At 35.8% G+C, this 16,117-nt stretch overlaps 1 protein-coding gene and 1 pseudogene across 1 annotated transcript in view; one reads left to right on the top strand and one right to left on the bottom strand.

Moving 5' to 3' along the window:
- Positions 1 to 16,117, top strand: part of TNKS (tankyrase, TRF1-interacting ankyrin-related ADP-ribose polymerase) — a 161,604-nt gene that overhangs the window by 98,789 nt on the left and 46,698 nt on the right. The window contains exons 7-12 of the mRNA XM_010838821.1: positions 3,210 to 3,304; positions 4,759 to 4,825; positions 5,124 to 5,310; positions 9,198 to 9,319; positions 10,756 to 10,847; positions 10,939 to 11,017. Of these exons, the coding sequence (XP_010837123.1) occupies positions 3,210 to 3,304; positions 4,759 to 4,825; positions 5,124 to 5,310; positions 9,198 to 9,319; positions 10,756 to 10,847; positions 10,939 to 11,017 (642 nt within the window). The remainder of the gene's footprint in view (positions 1 to 3,209; positions 3,305 to 4,758; positions 4,826 to 5,123; positions 5,311 to 9,197; positions 9,320 to 10,755; positions 10,848 to 10,938; positions 11,018 to 16,117) is intronic.
- LOC104987763 lies at positions 11,024 to 15,649 on the bottom strand (annotated as a pseudogene).

The following is a 16,117-nucleotide window of genomic DNA, read 5'->3' as shown; positions in this document are numbered from 1 at the left end:
GCTTTGCATGTATAAAGTTTAGGATAAATTAATGCATTATTGTGTGCTTCAAATCTGTATCATAAGAAGCAAAGATAAATATACATATATGTTTCTTTTTTCTCTTATGGCCTGATTCCAAGAAGAAAACTTTGAATTATGGGATTTAAGTAAGGATTCTTTTTTGAATAAACATTTTACAATATAAAAATAGTAGTAATAGCCAATCTCTTACAGCAGAATAGTATTAAGATAGGTTTTTTGATAGAGCTATTATGTTTGCAGTTGTTTCATATTTTATCACTCTACATGTTTGACTTTTAAAGTATTCACAACAAAAAAGTCTGTTTTAAAAGTAAATCTGAGATACGCAAACTGACAGATTGCTGTGCTGTCCTGTCCACAGCGATGCCTTAAATGTTTGATTCTTGTGTTTACTGATTTACAGCCACCACAAAATTATCAAGCACCATGTGTGAGTACATGGGTCTGCTTTTTTTTTCTCCCAAAACCAAAATTATACTCTGTTAATTATCCTAGCATTTAGAAAATTACTCTTACCGTTGTTTTGCCATTTGGTAGTTGAGGTATAAAGTTGACACTATGTGGTAACCATTCACTAAATTTAGTCCTGCACCATGTGATTTTAATTGCTTTGCATCGGAAGATAGCATTTAGTATATAATGTTTAGTTGTAAATTTTTTTCTAGAGGAAAAACCCCTGGGCTCAGTAGTAGAAGCTTGTTCAAATCACCCTTTGTTCTCAACTTGTACTTTTTCTTTTTGCTTTATACCATTTCCTCAGATTTACTGCACGCATTTCACAGACTTTTATGCGCCTTCCAATGATACTATTTAGTTTGCATAATTAGCATCCACAGTAGAATGACTGCTGGGAAAGTTTCATCCAGCGTGTTCAGCACTCACTGCCTACGAATTCATCTGCTCCTGTAGCTCATCTGTCTCTGCCTAGATGCTGCTGTCATTTTGCTAACTGACACTGTCATTCTCTCTCTCCTAGATTAGTCCTGCAGGCTTCTATTCAGGTCTTGCTGCCGTCAGATTTGCCCTCCCAGTCCAGTCTATTGAGTAACTAGAGTGATCTTTCCAAAACTCCATTCTCAGCCCCATTACCGCCAGGGTATCATATGGGCACTTCAAACTCAATAAACCCGAACTTCGTATTCTTTCCCTTTGAGTTCCCTTCCCATCTCCCCTCTATCCCTCCCTCCCTTCTTTTCTTCTTAAAAGCAAGCTTCAAAAGCAGTCTAACATCTGTATAAGGAGAGAATGGTGAGAGAGAAGGCAGAAAAATATTTGAAGAAATAATAGCTGAAGGTTTTTCAGATTTGGTGAATACTATACATAATAGATCCAAGAAACTCAGCCAGCCCCAGGCACTCACATATACCAAAAAAAGAAGAAAAAGGCTGTACCAGGGTACATCACGAATCAAATTGCTTAATGTCTCTTAATGATAAAGAGAAATTATGAATGTGTCCAGAGGAAAAACCACATGTACACAGGAATAAAGATAGAATGTAGGCGGATTTCTAGTCTCAAAGAGTATAAGCCAGAAGATAGTGAAACGACATCTTTAAAATGTTAAAGGAATGGGAAAATAAGTCCTGAAAATAACTTGATAGTCCTTGGAGGTATTTGCAATAACATTTGACATGTGTCTGAAGGCAGAAACTTGGACAGGCTTGTTGTTTGATGATTCAGAAATTTTAATCATCTATTTTCATATGGCATTTTACATTTTAAAGGTGTTTAAATATGGGAGAAAACTTTGCACACTGTTTTGAAATAGCCAAGAGGAGTGGTTTTATCTCCATTTTGCAGGTGAGAAAGCTAAGCTGGTAGTTAACATGATGTTTACAGTTCTGTAAGACCCAGGACTGTGATCAGGTTTCCTGACTTCCTATTCAGGACCTTCTTCTATCTACCCGACCTCGTTATTAGCTATGTTTTGCTCAAGAATAATTCCTAAAGTTAGAGACTGTCAGAATAAATAAAATGTATGGGGTGCCTTGAAAGCAGTAATAGGTAATACAGTAGTTAGTAATTCTTTTGTATCTTGACAAAATATGTGAAGAAAATAAAATGAAAATCTTTTAAAATCCCACTGCTTATGAGAAGCCATTGCAGTATTTAAACTTGAAGTGAATGAGTAGAGGTAGGGAAATTGCTATGATTATGGAGAAACTTTTAATTAAAATAATGTTATTTCTGATTTTTTTTAAAGGTAAGAAGTTTGATTATTTTTCATTTTCATATTATATGTGAGCAGAGAACCTTTTGATAACGGGTCAAATTGTGACAAATTTGTTGAAGAGAAACTTAATTTTCCTCTTGTATTTATACTGCATATAAATTAAATACCATCTTGGCATATTTCATTGCATATCCTACTAAGGTAGGAAGTTAGTTTTGACCCATTGCTAGCAGCAGTCTGGTGGGATGAATACAGTCCGTTATCTTGTTTTGTTTTTTTTTTCCCACTAGAATTTCTTCAGATATTCTTTAGAGATGTTTTTCAGCTTTTCCTATTACGGAGGAATTCTGAAAGCTAGCTCTTTATAATAGAATTGGGATTTAAAAGTTAGAATTTGAATGGTGGACAAGGCATAAGTAGGATAAAGAAGAATATTTCCAGTTATGGGGAATATGAACTCTGACATCCCAGAACAGTTGGAATGGTCCTTGATGTAAAGAAACTAAGAAATAATGTAGAGTAGATAGAGTAGGGCATGATAACTGAAGGCTTTAAAAAAACCACCAGGAGAAATAGGTGAATGACATGAAGTTACAGGGTTTCCCTGGTGGCTCAGAGGTAGAGAGTCCTCCTGCCAATGCAGGAGATGCAGATTCAGTCCTTGAGTCTGAAAGATCCCCTGGAGAAGAAAATGGCAACACGCTCCAGTATTCTTGCCTGGGAAATCCCATGGACAGAGGAACCCGGCGGGCTACAGTCGGGGTTGCAAAAAAAATCAGACATGACTTAGTGACTATAAACAGCAACAACAACTGAAATTAGAATTTACTTCTGAGATGAGTGAATTGTCTCTTATCCAATTAAGAAAGATGAATTTGTGTACTTCACCTCAGTATTTTCTGTATGTGTTAACACTCACTGCCTTTAAAGAAATACAGATTAAATGCCAAAATAAGAATTATTTACCTTTATTTTACCTGATATTTTACCTTTGTTTCTTTTTCTTTTCTAGTCAACTCCTTTACATCTAGCAGCAGGCTACAACCGAGTTCGGATCGTTCAGCTTCTTCTCCAGCATGGTGCTGATGTGCATGCAAAAGACAAAGGGTACGTGTATCTGCTTATTTTCTTGAATGGTGTCACTCATGGGTCATTTATTACACTTGGTGTTCAACATCTGATACACCAAAGTTTTTGAGCACTGGGCAGAGTCTTACATCCCGTTGTTTTATGGCTTGTACAGCATTTTGAGAACGTTCACAGTGATTTGACTTATTTTCATATTCCTACTAATTAAGGATTCGTCTCATAACAATTTTGTAAATTAGTTTAATTTTACTGTATTCTATTATTTGCAGTCAAAATTTCTCTCAATTGCAATTACTATTTTTCAACTCTTAAGTTGTACTTCAGAAAGATAGATGAATCAAAAATTCTGATAACCCAGTAATATGACTATTCTATTTATCAGATATGAAAGGATCATCTTTTATTAATAAGCTAAAATCTTAAGTATACAGTATTTTAATGTTTTTCCTGATGAAATCTTGACCATCTAAACTGAGAAAACCTTAAAGATACTTATGAAGATTGATGTGAAAGAGAGGTGTCTGGGAACCAAAAAAAGCAGTATGTCATTTATTTTATAAACAGGTGAATTTTGGAAAACTTTGTACCAGTCTCCTAGCTAATCTCCAGGGACGTGGAAATTGGATCTGTTAGCCTATACATTGGGCTAACACTTCTCCTTATGCCACTTTAATATCTAAAAGATAATTACCTGAGTGCCCCTGTGATGTAGATTCCTATTACAGTCGTGATGGGTAGCGTAAAGGAAAGAAGCTCCAGAGAAGGCTGTCTTTCACTTTGCCCCTCTCCACATGAGGAAACAGAGACAAGAAGAAAGAGCTCAGTACTTGAGACAGTTCTCAGAAGGGGAGTCTACCATTTCAAATCTGCTGTTTTCGGTGCTCTGTTTCTCCTTTGCCTGCCCCGTTCTCTGCGCCATATGTACGTGGTGTTCCCATAGTATAGGGCACACATGCCTGATGCTCTTGTACACCTCTGCAATCCTTGTGCATGTCTGAAAGCAAATGGGTGAACCATAGGTGAGTCCTCAAGAGAAGTACACCCCCAACAAGAGGGTTCTTAATTTGTGCAGAGTGACATTTGGGTATGCAAGCTATAATAATTTAGATATTGAATTCTTGTGTTGGAAATCACCATGAAAGTAAAATAATATGGTAGGAATATTTCAGTTCACCATCAGTTAACATTTATTTTCTGTAAATACTTAACATATAAAGCAGGCAGTTTGTAATTAGTACATGCATTCTACCTTTACTTAAAAGCTTTTCTACTTGGTTCCTTAATGATTGACATAAAATAACATAAGTAACGAAAGGTTGGACATTAGTTATGCTTTGTATTCTCTTATTACTTTAAAATATTTTGAATATAATTGTATTGGAATTTGTTAGATTTTTGTTTCTTAGCATTTCTTGGATGAATGACTAAGTTGTTGGACATTACAGTGTCTTAGTTTGCTTTTTTCTGTTTAGCGGACTTGTGCCTCTTCATAATGCGTGTTCATATGGACATTATGAAGTCACAGAACTGCTACTAAAGGTAAGAAGAATTAAAGATATTGAATATTGTTTGCCTTTAATTTGTTATGAGTTTACTCATGGGGATTTTTTACCAAGCTTTTTAAGAGAACAAAATTGTTGTGGGTTTTTTTTTTTAATATTCACTGTTGCCTTGAAATGTTTAAAGTATTCAGCTTATTTTAAACTGTATTTTAAATGCTGAAATTAAAACAGTTGTTGACATTTCAGAGTTATAACTGAAATTTACAGTGAAATGAATGTTGTATTTGATTCAGTGAAATGATTGCTGACCATTAACTTTTCTTTTCTCAATTCAGCACGGAGCTTGTGTTAATGCTATGGATCTGTGGCAGTTTACCCCGCTTCACGAGGCCGCTTCCAAGAATCGCGTAGAGGTCTGCTCTCTGTTACTTAGCCATGGTGCTGATCCCACTCTAGTCAACTGCCACGGCAAAAGCGCAGTAGACATGGCTCCAACCCCTGAGCTCCGGGAGAGATTGACTTGTATGTATTTATATCCTAAAATCAACACTGCTTGTTGTAAATTAGAATATCTTCTTTTTGGTATTAGGGCTGATGTTTTGTCCAACTTAGATAATGGCCTTGTCTTCTTGTATGTAGACTAACTAGTTATTCTCTTTTCTGATTCTTTATGAATTCTGCAGGAATCTTATATATGTACACTATATTATTTTGTGTTTATTCAGCTTAATTCTAATTTATGTGTTCAGGCTCTTTTTTTTTTTTAAAGACTAGAGAGGATAAGTTCATCAGTAACCATTTATTGAACATTTACTATATGTCAGAAACTGGAAACGTAGATGTATACAAACCAGAAAAAAAAAATCTCTAAGTTCACAGGGCTTATATTCTTACACTGTTGGTAATAAAGATGCTATATAACATCATGGAATGCTCACTGTTGCCCAGACCCTGCAAGTTGCACAGTCATGTTTTTATTTGTGCTATAGCCCAAGCACAATCACTAGTCCAAATTTAAATAAGATAATTTTTACGACTTGGTTGAAGTAATTTTCTCAGATACTGATACATCTTATATTTACATATGCATGTTTTTTATAAACTTTTGTTTTAGAATAGTTTTAGATTTAGAAAACTTACCAATTAATACAGAAAGTTCTCATATGTCTCATACCCAGTTTCCCCCCATAAACATAATAATATGGTACATTTGTCATAATAATGAACCAGTACCAATACATTATTAACTAAAGGCTGTAACTCTATTCAGATTTCCTTAGTTTTTACCTAAAGTTCTTTTTCTGCTCCAGGATCCCTTTCAGAATTGCTGTTGCTGTTCAGTCACTCAGTCGTATCTGACTCTTTGCGACCCCATGGACTGCAGCACAGCAGGCTTCCCTGTCCTTCACAGGGAAGTCTTTTTTCTGCTCCAGGATCCCATTCAGAATACTGTATTAAATTTAGTTGTCATATCAAATACCAAGATATTTTTAATTCTACCTGTAGGCATTTCAGGTTTAAATTAAAGTAGGTGTCACATACCTAATTTTAAATTTGTCCCATAGTTGATACTGTCTTACATCTAGGATGCTAAGAATCAGATAACTGGATTTAAACACCTGAGAAAACCTTTGAACGATCATTTAAGAAAAAGGCATAGTCAAAATGAAAACATCAATGAAGTTTAAACAGAATATAAATTTATGTTAAAACAGGAAGAATTCCTTGCGATTTTGATCTCGTTTAAATGGAAATCCAAACTTATTCTGGTGCCGGAACAGATGACATCCACTAGATTACAGGCCCGCACAAACCAGGTCATCACTGGGCAGATGTCTTGGCAATGAATCCTTGTGGAGTGCATATTTTCTCTCTCCCACTCATATGACTCTTGTCATATGTTATCTTCCATTATATAGTTTATTTTTCTATGTGATGTTCTGTCTCCTCACTTTAGTTTTAAATTCTTAGGAAGATCTTTGGTTTTATTATTGTATCTTCTTAGCACCTGCAGAGTGCCTTATTACCTAATAAAAATGTGTGGATGGCGTTCGTGTTTGGGCTTGTACCCCAACCTAGCACGGTACATTGTGCATGCTATGTGTCCAGCAGGTTTATTGAATTAAATTTAACTTAACTCAAAGTGTATTTATTTTTTAATATCTTTTTCTAATTTCTTTCTTTTAGTTTTATACCCCAGACTTGGCTTTATCCCCGGTCACCAATTGACTTTTTTCCTTCCAGTCATTTTGTAAATACAAGTATTGTCATGGGTTTTTACATTGTCTCTCATTGGTCTCTCTGATTCCAGTGTAAACATTAAAATTTAACCAAGATTTCTATAGTTTTGTAAAGGAAAAAGGTTCCCTGATTAGAGTATTTTGCAACCTTCTCAGTATCTTCTTAAATAAGATTCTACTAATGAAGGAAAGCATTTAACAAAGTTGGAACTTTTCTAACCAGTTCTCATCCTCATGCTCACTGCTTTATGCTAGGCAATCACAGTAACAGACTTTATTTCATATGTACTTTATGCTAGGCAATCACAGTAACAGACTTTATTTCATATGTACTTTATGCTAGGCAATCACAGACTTCATTTTAGGAAAATTATACAGGAAACAGAAAACAACATTTTGATCATACCCATCATTACAGCATTTTCTCCATACATTTCTTCTACTCTTTCTTGTTGACTTTTTTATTTGTTGTTTTCATGAACCCAGATGAACACAATAGTGTGGGTTCTGCACATACTGGAGTTGAAAATCCTAAAAGTAGCTTTCATTCTTGTTTCAAAAGGCATTTATAAAGAGAAACTTCTAAGGCATTCTATAAATGTTAAGTTTTCAAGGTAATTAGGATTTCTGAAGTTTCAAAGTCATGTACTTCAAGGAATTTGGCAATGATCAAGTACCACTAAACACACAGTTAAACAAAAATGTTTTCCCCCAAACCTGCCATGACTTATTTTATGCATATCAGCATTCATGCAACAATTATTTATTGGCTACCTACTGTATGCCAAACACTGTGGTCAGTGATGGGACCACTGTCACAGATGAAACAGTGCGATAAGCCCTGTGACAGAAGGCTAAAGACAAGTGCAGAGGCTTTTAGAAGAACGAATCCTAACAGGGAACATCGGAAAGGCTTATCCAGAGTATCTGAACTGAGGCCCTGAGCAACGAGTAGTAGTTAATACGTGTGTGTGCGTGTGTGTGTCTCTGTCTCTCTCTGTCTTATAAGGGAGAAAAGAAAGTGACAAGGGGCCCTCAAAGGAAAGAGAGAAAGGCAAAGAGAAAGAGTTCAATGCCAGGCAGATGCAAAGGCCTGAACATGAGCAGGACTGGAATTATGTAACATATTATGTCACATATCATTTATATCTTTTCAGAACAATTTTCAGCTTTTTGTTAACAAGTAGTCTTATCAAAATATACTCCAGTCTTTTAAAATAAAAAATAAGACTATTTGCTTTTAATAAATGAGAGTAGTGGATTCTTATTCATGTAGTTAATTTAGAACTGCCTTTTAAAAAGTCTTACTTGCTTATATAGATAATAAATATATAACATTAACTATTCTTTGAAAATTTTTCAGACTCTGGAACTTCCCCCATAAATCAGTTCTCCCTTCCTCTGTGTTAAGATATAATCATTGTTAATATTTTGGTGAATATTTCTCTAAATGTATTTTTTATATCATTAGTTGTATTTAGTTGTGCTGATGGTAAGGTAGTAGTAATCATACCCAAAAAATGGGTCAACCTTCCCTTTCTCATTTGCTACCTGAATTTTCATTTTAAAATATATACTTTCATGTCCAATATATAGAGAGCTATCGTTTTGTTTACGAGTTAGAAAGTATTCCAGTGTGTGAAAGTGAAGTCACTCAGTTGTGTCCGACTCTTTGCGACCCCGTGGGCTGTAGCCCACCAGGCTCCTCCATCCAAGGGATTTTCCAGGCAAGAATACTAGAGTGGGTTGCCATTTCTTTCTCCAGGGGATCTTCCCAACCCAGGGATCGAACCCAGGTCTCCCGCATTGCAGGCAGATGCTTTAATCTCTCAGCCACCAGGGAAGCCTATTCCAGTGTATAAGTGTTCACAAATTACTTAACTGGTTTCTGTTTGGTGTACATTTAAGTCAACTTGATTTAAAACTTTGCTGGAGTGAGTATCTTTATATGTGTATCTGTATGTGAACGCTGAGTAGAAAATAGTCTTATTTCAGACATTTTCATTAACCTACACCCTCCTCCTCTGCACTTGTATCATTGTTTTGTCATGTTGTGGCTGTCGCTAAAATAGAGGAATATGTAAAATTAATAAGTTTCCTACTTTATAATCATGATAATGATTTTTATAGATTTTAAAGATTTATATGTCACCATTATTTCATTAACAGATGAATTTAAAGGTCACTCTTTGCTACAAGCAGCCAGAGAAGCAGACCTAGCCAAAGTTAAAAAAACACTTGCTCTGGAAATCATTAATTTCAAACAGCCACAGTCTCATGAAACTGCACTGGTAAGATCTTATTGTTAATCCGTTCCTTGGGTCTGTAACAGTGTAAACTCAAAATACAATTTTCATTTCAGAAACCTTAAGGTAACTTTAGTATCTCAAGTGCCAGGAATTTGCATTTTAATATTGGTTGCATTGATTTTTAAATTTGGTTCAGGAGATGATTGCTTTCATGGGTGAGAGAAGAGCCATTTGCTCAACCTTAATTTGAAAATTATTTTTACATTTGCCTTTATCCAACCATATTATAACAAACCTACTTTTTGCTCATGAAATACAAAATGTGATTTTTCTCATAGAATCTCCCTTTTCTTGTGGTTGCTAGTTGCTAGATAAAATTTGCTTTCTACAGAAGATTAAATTATTTTCAAAGGTACTTGCCTCATCCTTTTGAGCAATTGTAGTCAAAGAATTATTATATTCCTTAATGAAATATAGTAAGACTAGAAAATTTTTTGTTCCAGACTGTAAATATTGTTTTTTTTAAACTATTCATCTTCTTTCTGTTAATGTACTTGGAGAAAGATGATTCTGTTTTCTTTGTCAATGATCACATTAAGTTTCAGGTATAGGACTGGTTGGATTACACTTTAATACAGAATTTAAGCATAAGGGATGCCTCTATCACAAACCTCTAAATATGCTTCAGTTAACATTCTTAACTTATATCTGGCACAGAAGGGTCAAACTGTAGGCAATACCTGCTGAAAACAACATTGTAAGAGTTACCAAACCAAAATAGGCCAACTGTATGTGTGGCCCCCATGCAGGGGTTTAGATACATTCAGGCTACACAGTATATGCCAGGACACACTCAAAGCCATGGACTAAACCTGACCTGCTTTTTCAGAGTGTTCATTTTATTCATTAGTACATAGTTTTTTACTTTTTAAATTTTAATACAAATATGAAGTGAAGTTGAACACAAAGGTTGTATAAATAGAGGATAAAACATAAAATTTCTGAGAATACGTCTCTCTCTAAGCTCCTTCAAGTCTCTTACCTTCTTACCTATCCCTGGGCATATGGACTTATTCTCCAATGGTGTTAGGAGTACCTCTGGGGAAGAGCTTGAGAAATACTGACTTTTGTGGCTGACAACCTACTGGAGGACTGGGTAATTCAGTTATGAATTTTTTTAGCTTCGGAGAGGCAGTATTCTGATACCTCAAGTAAATATATACTGGATAATTGCTTATTGGCTAAAGGGAAAGGAATGAAGTCTCTCTAAATGCTCAACTAAGAACATAATTTCACCTTGATTTAAAGGCTTGTGTTTCATACTCGCAGTGTATTTAGGAGGAATTTCGGTCGTCTCCGTAATGTGAAAATATATGTTTTGAGACAGCAGTGTTTTAAATAGTCAGCAGGTGCTTTTCAATTCAGAAATCTACTTTTACACAGTTTATTTTATCCACTGGTTTTTCTTTATGTTACAGCACTGTGCTGTGGCCTCGCTGCATCCCAAACGCAAACAAGTGACAGAATTGTTACTTCGAAAAGGAGCAAATGTTAATGAGAAAAATAAAGAGTAAGTGCAGTCGCAGAAGGCGTTGCTCTGTAGTTAAAGCAATACTGCGGTACAAGTTAAGAGGTGACCTTTTCCTTTCTCCTCTCCGCAGTTTCATGACTCCCCTGCACGTTGCGGCAGAGCGAGCCCACAATGATGTCATGGAAGTTCTGCATAAACACGGAGCAAAGGTAAAAGGCACACCTGAGATAAGGTGCCAGTCTCGGCACTGAGTATCTAGCTGCACTTAAAGATTGTTCCTCTCCTCTCTGATTCTCCTGAAGAAATTAATCTTATAAAGGACTGTTAACATGTGTTTGAATTCACTGATTCTCTTTTAAAGCTGATTTAAATCTGGTTGCTAATAGAGGTAATTCCTGGTGCTTTATGTTGTACTTTACTGTCATTCTTCTCTAAAGCAATAAATGTGGTTAGGGTCTTACCGTTTGAAATGCATTTCAACTTTACACTGTTTTACCTTAATACTGGAATTGATATATTTTGGTAGTCAACATCAATGATGGCTTATCAGAAAATAATTTATGTAAATGATGGGCAAAATATTGCTACTTATTTTAAAGAACATTTGTTCCTTCAAACCAGTAATGGTAATCATTTTTTCACATAACCTCAATAAAAAGAAATAAAATTTTAATAACCATTTTTATTGGCATTGTCTGAGTGACATTATCTGCAACTCCAGGACTCCCATGAATTGCTTGAGGAAATTTTGCTTGAAGGAAACAAGCTGGTTGTTTTTCAGAGGTACTTGAACGTGAAAATTTTTAAATCCGCAACAATTTTTTTTTTTAACAGCTCAGCTTTTTATTGAATATGTTACTAAAGAGGTTTAGTGAAAAAGACCAAAGCTCATGTTATCATCATACTCTTCAGATTCTTCTCTTTGCTTCTACTTTCTTCTCCTCAGCTGGCAGCAGTGGTGGATGGGGCAGGACCTCCTGCTGGTCCAGCGCCAGCTACCGGAGCAGGTCCACCAGCCCCCGCATTGCAGATGAGGCTCCTGATGTTGACATTGGCCAAAGCCTTTGCAAACAAACCGGCTGCTTTAATGAGGGCATTGATCTTATCCTCTGTGACTGTCACCTCATCGTTGTGCAGAATGAGGGCAGAGTAGATGCAGACGAGCTCCGAGACGGAGGCCATGGTGCGGTTGGGTGCTCGGTGGGAGCTGCCAGGCGCCGTGCTAGTTGCTGGATGAAGTGAGGGCCTCACCCCAAAATGGCCTTAGCTTCCTCGGAAGACCCAAGCACCTTAGCAGAAGCTAAGGAAAGAAAGCAAGAGTGTATATTTTAAAGCAGGGGTCCCCAAAGTAGGATATAGACACTCTGTGGAACATACAAGAGGAGCCACTGGGTGGAGGGGGAAGATACTAGAATTTTTATTTATTGAAAGAGTAATTTATTAATAACTAGTAATTTATTAACTTATTAAGAACAGAGAAATTAACATCTACTACTATTTCCTACTCCAGGGGATCTTCCCAACTGGGGAATCAAACCTGCGTCTCTTGCACTGGCAGGTGGATTCTTTACCAACTGCGTCACCTGGGAAGCCCTAGTAATTTATTAACTTCTTAAGAACAGAGAAATTAACACCTACTACTATTTCACACACAGATTGATACTGCCATCAATCTGTGTGTGTGTGTGTGTGTGTGGTGGGGGATTGACAGGGATACACTCACTCATCTGCTCACATCCAGCACGATGTGACACGTTGCACTTTACATGAGTAGATTAATGGGTATTATTTTAAATGGTAGCATCTTGATAAATACCATTGTTGAAAATCAGAGGAAACAACCATGACAGTCTTAAAGAAAGGTTTATCTGGCTATTTCATAAATGAGGATTTTTCAGGAATTGACATACTTAGTTGTTTTGCCTTTTTTTTTTTTAATGAAAGTGAGTTCAAAATTTGCTTATAGTTCTATATAGTGACAAATGATTATTACCTGCATGTAGGTACATATTTTTAAAAAGAAACATAATCAGAACCTTAAAGATCAAAGTTACATATTTTAGAGAAATGAATGAGAAAGTAACTGCTTTTTAAAAGGAACTTTTAACAAATGAAGAGGCCATTTTGAAAATCAGTTTTTAGAAAATATCTGCTGTTTTTTGAGTTTCTTGCCAAAAAATGATGTATGTTTATCAACTAGCTTTTATCTGTATAATTTGAAACTGGGCAACAGAATTTTCTAACCTGTTTTAAAGTTGTTGTTTTTTTTAAATTTGTTAGGTAGTTTTTGAACCTATTTATGACATTTTAGTGCAGTATCTTATGATAAGTTTGCAAGAATCAAGAAAGATGCAATTTTGCTAGCAAAATTCAATTAAAGCCTTAACATAGTAAATTACATGAAAAATTAAAAATAAGCATTGTGATTTAGAAGACTTCGCAACAATGTACTTTTCCCAGTTGTACCACATATCTATGTGAAATCTAGCTGTTATTGAAAATGAACCTAGAATCACACCCTCAAATCTATGTCACAGTTTTATAAGATTTTTAAAAATCTTTTAATTGAGCCAAATGACATTTTGTACAACTGATAATTTAAAATTTTTTAAATATTTTATTGTTTCATCTGCTTCACATCCTCTGTAATTTCTCCTTTTATATAAGTTTTATAATATTCATTATACATTAGTTTAGCACTGCTTGGTTATAATTTACAGATGAACATAAATGAATATTGAGAGGGTTCTCAAAACACATTTTACTCCTGAAGTGCATGATCCAAAAATTTGTATATCCTTGCTTTAAAAGGACCGTTGATGTTTTTAATTAAAGAGGCAGGATGAACCAAATGAAAGGAGCAGTTTCTACAGATTTACTACCTGTTTCGAGGGTACAGCTACTGTGTTCTTACATAAATAATGTCTTGTTGCTCTACCAAGCAGAAAATAATAAGCTAAGTGGGCTTTCTGCTACTGTTAAGACCATTGTATGTTTATCATTGACCTATTTTTAAAAATATCTTATGGCATTTATAATGTTCTTGAACAACCATGAATAATGCCCTTCATTTTGGGAAAGTATCTATTTGTTGCCTCCCATGAGTCATTTTATTTCATGAAAGTTCAATGAGAAATAACATTATTTTATATAACCTATCCTAGTCAGCATTACTCTAGGTCTGTGGCTCTAAATCTTTTTCTGCCCTTCATGTTCACAGTACATTCTCATCAATAACGTCACAATTCATCAGTCAGGCATGTGTATAATTTTAAACGCCCTGCCAGTGTTGTAGAATGACTTTTAGACTACTATATCTTCCCTAGTCCTCCCACTGTAGTTCAACAAAATTGAGAACTCCTGCTACTAAGCACCTTAAATGGAAAAAAAATTAAGCAGGGCTATGAACCCACAGATACCTATTTCCACCCTCCCATTCATTCATTCCCTGATCCCAAGGCAGACTGCTGTCCCTTAGGGTTGTTTTATCTGGTGACTAGCATTAGTAAAAGCTCACTGTAAAAACCCAATTTAGCTACTGATGGGCCCTAATGTTTGCCTGCCTGGTGTTCTTTCTGGGGAACTTATGGTTTCAATTTGATTTTTGAACAACTCATTTTTTCCATTTGATCTAAAAGCACCTTCCCAACAAGCAAGCCTACCCTTGAATTACATTCAGCTCTCTTATGCTGCTTCTACCCTTCTGCTGTCTTTACCTCCTCACCGTGCTCCCAGTTCTTAAGCTTAGACTAGTAAATCAGAAATGGCAGAGAATTTGGTAGGGAGATCTGATGCCATTAACTAATTTGTCTTACTTAAATAGAACTTGGTAATATAAGCCAAAACATTCTTTTGAGTAAAGCTTGGTAATACAAAGTTTAGGTTCATTGTGCCTGTTAAATTAAGCACATTGTGTACATAACATAAGCAGGTATACTTTTCTGTTTGGAATCTTCCACTTTCTAGTTTTATGACCTTGGACTTAATTTTCCTGAACCTCAGTTGACTCATTAGTAATATATGGGTATTAATACCTCCCCTACAAGTGTGACTGTTGTTTTGTTTTGGTAAAAATTAAATGAGCCTATATATATATATGTTATATAGTACCTTGCATACAAACCATACTTTCTTTAATTAGTAGTAAGTATGAGTGTTGTAATTTTTTCCATATTTGTCTTTCTAAACTTATATAATATATATTTCCCTTCATTATCTAAATTTTATATAAGACATATGTGTATAATCACTTTCTAATTTTTGATCCACTAGTTCACCATTGAGATGTAAAATGATAACGATAATGTGCTGGTTTCTATGACAAATACCAGTTTGAAAGTTAATGCAATTACCAAACTTGAAGCTAATCCTGAATCAGTTTAGTGGCATCAGTAGTGAAGAAGGAAGAGAATGACGAAAGTCATTTGTGAAAGACTGTGAAATACTAAGCTGTGTTACTTGAAAGTGAATTGGGTGCTTGAATAGACTTAGAAAATGGTGGTACAGTTAAGGAAGTAAGAAAGCTATGTGTTGGCAATGATTTTGTACTTGGAGTTAATATGATAGGAGGAATAGAAGGACATTAAATAAAACTAGTAGTTGGGAACACAGCACTGGAGCATGATAGAGAGTTTAGGATTAGAAATATGTATTGGGAAGCCCTTGACATAATGATCACACACTGTGGGAATGAGGAAGGTTTCAGGTAGAGAATGTGGAGAGATGAGCTGAGAGTCAAGGAAAGAACCTTTGAGGGTTGCTCATCTTTGTGGAACAGTAGTGGGAAGAGGGGGTTTCCCAGGTGGCATAGTGGTAAAGAATCCGCCTGCCAATGCAGGAGACAAAAGAGATGTAGGTTTGATCCCTGCTCGGGAAGATCCCCAAAGAAGGAAATGGCAACCCACTCTTGTATTCTCATCTGAAAAAATTGCGTGGACAGAGGAGCCTGGTGGGCTGCAGTACATGGGATCACAAAGAGTTGGAAAGAACTGAGCGTGCACACACACACACACACACACACACTTTTGAAGGAGATATTCCAAAGGTATAGAGGTAGAAAATTGTATTAATTAGGGTTTTGGCAATAAATACACACTCAAAGTGGGTAATCTGGGGAATATTTAATAAATTATATACAAAGGTGTGGGCAAGGTTTAGGAAATCAACAGGAATGAGGTAGTACCAGCAGCAAGTGGGAGCCGTTGTCATCCCTGGGCCTGAAGGGGCGCAAAAGCGGGGACTAGCTAGAGAAGACCGCCTGACAGCATCTGTAGCCTTTGATAAGGGTAGACCTCATCCACATTCCTCAT

The sequence above is a fragment of the Bison bison genome, unplaced genomic scaffold, assembly GCF_000754665.1.
Source record: "Bison bison bison isolate TAMUID 2011002044 unplaced genomic scaffold, Bison_UMD1.0 scf7180017864105, whole genome shotgun sequence".
Taxonomy (NCBI): Eukaryota; Metazoa; Chordata; class Mammalia; order Artiodactyla; family Bovidae; genus Bison; species Bison bison.
The sequence above is the reverse complement of the archived record's forward strand: the minus strand, read 5'-3'. Positions and strand labels throughout refer to the sequence as shown.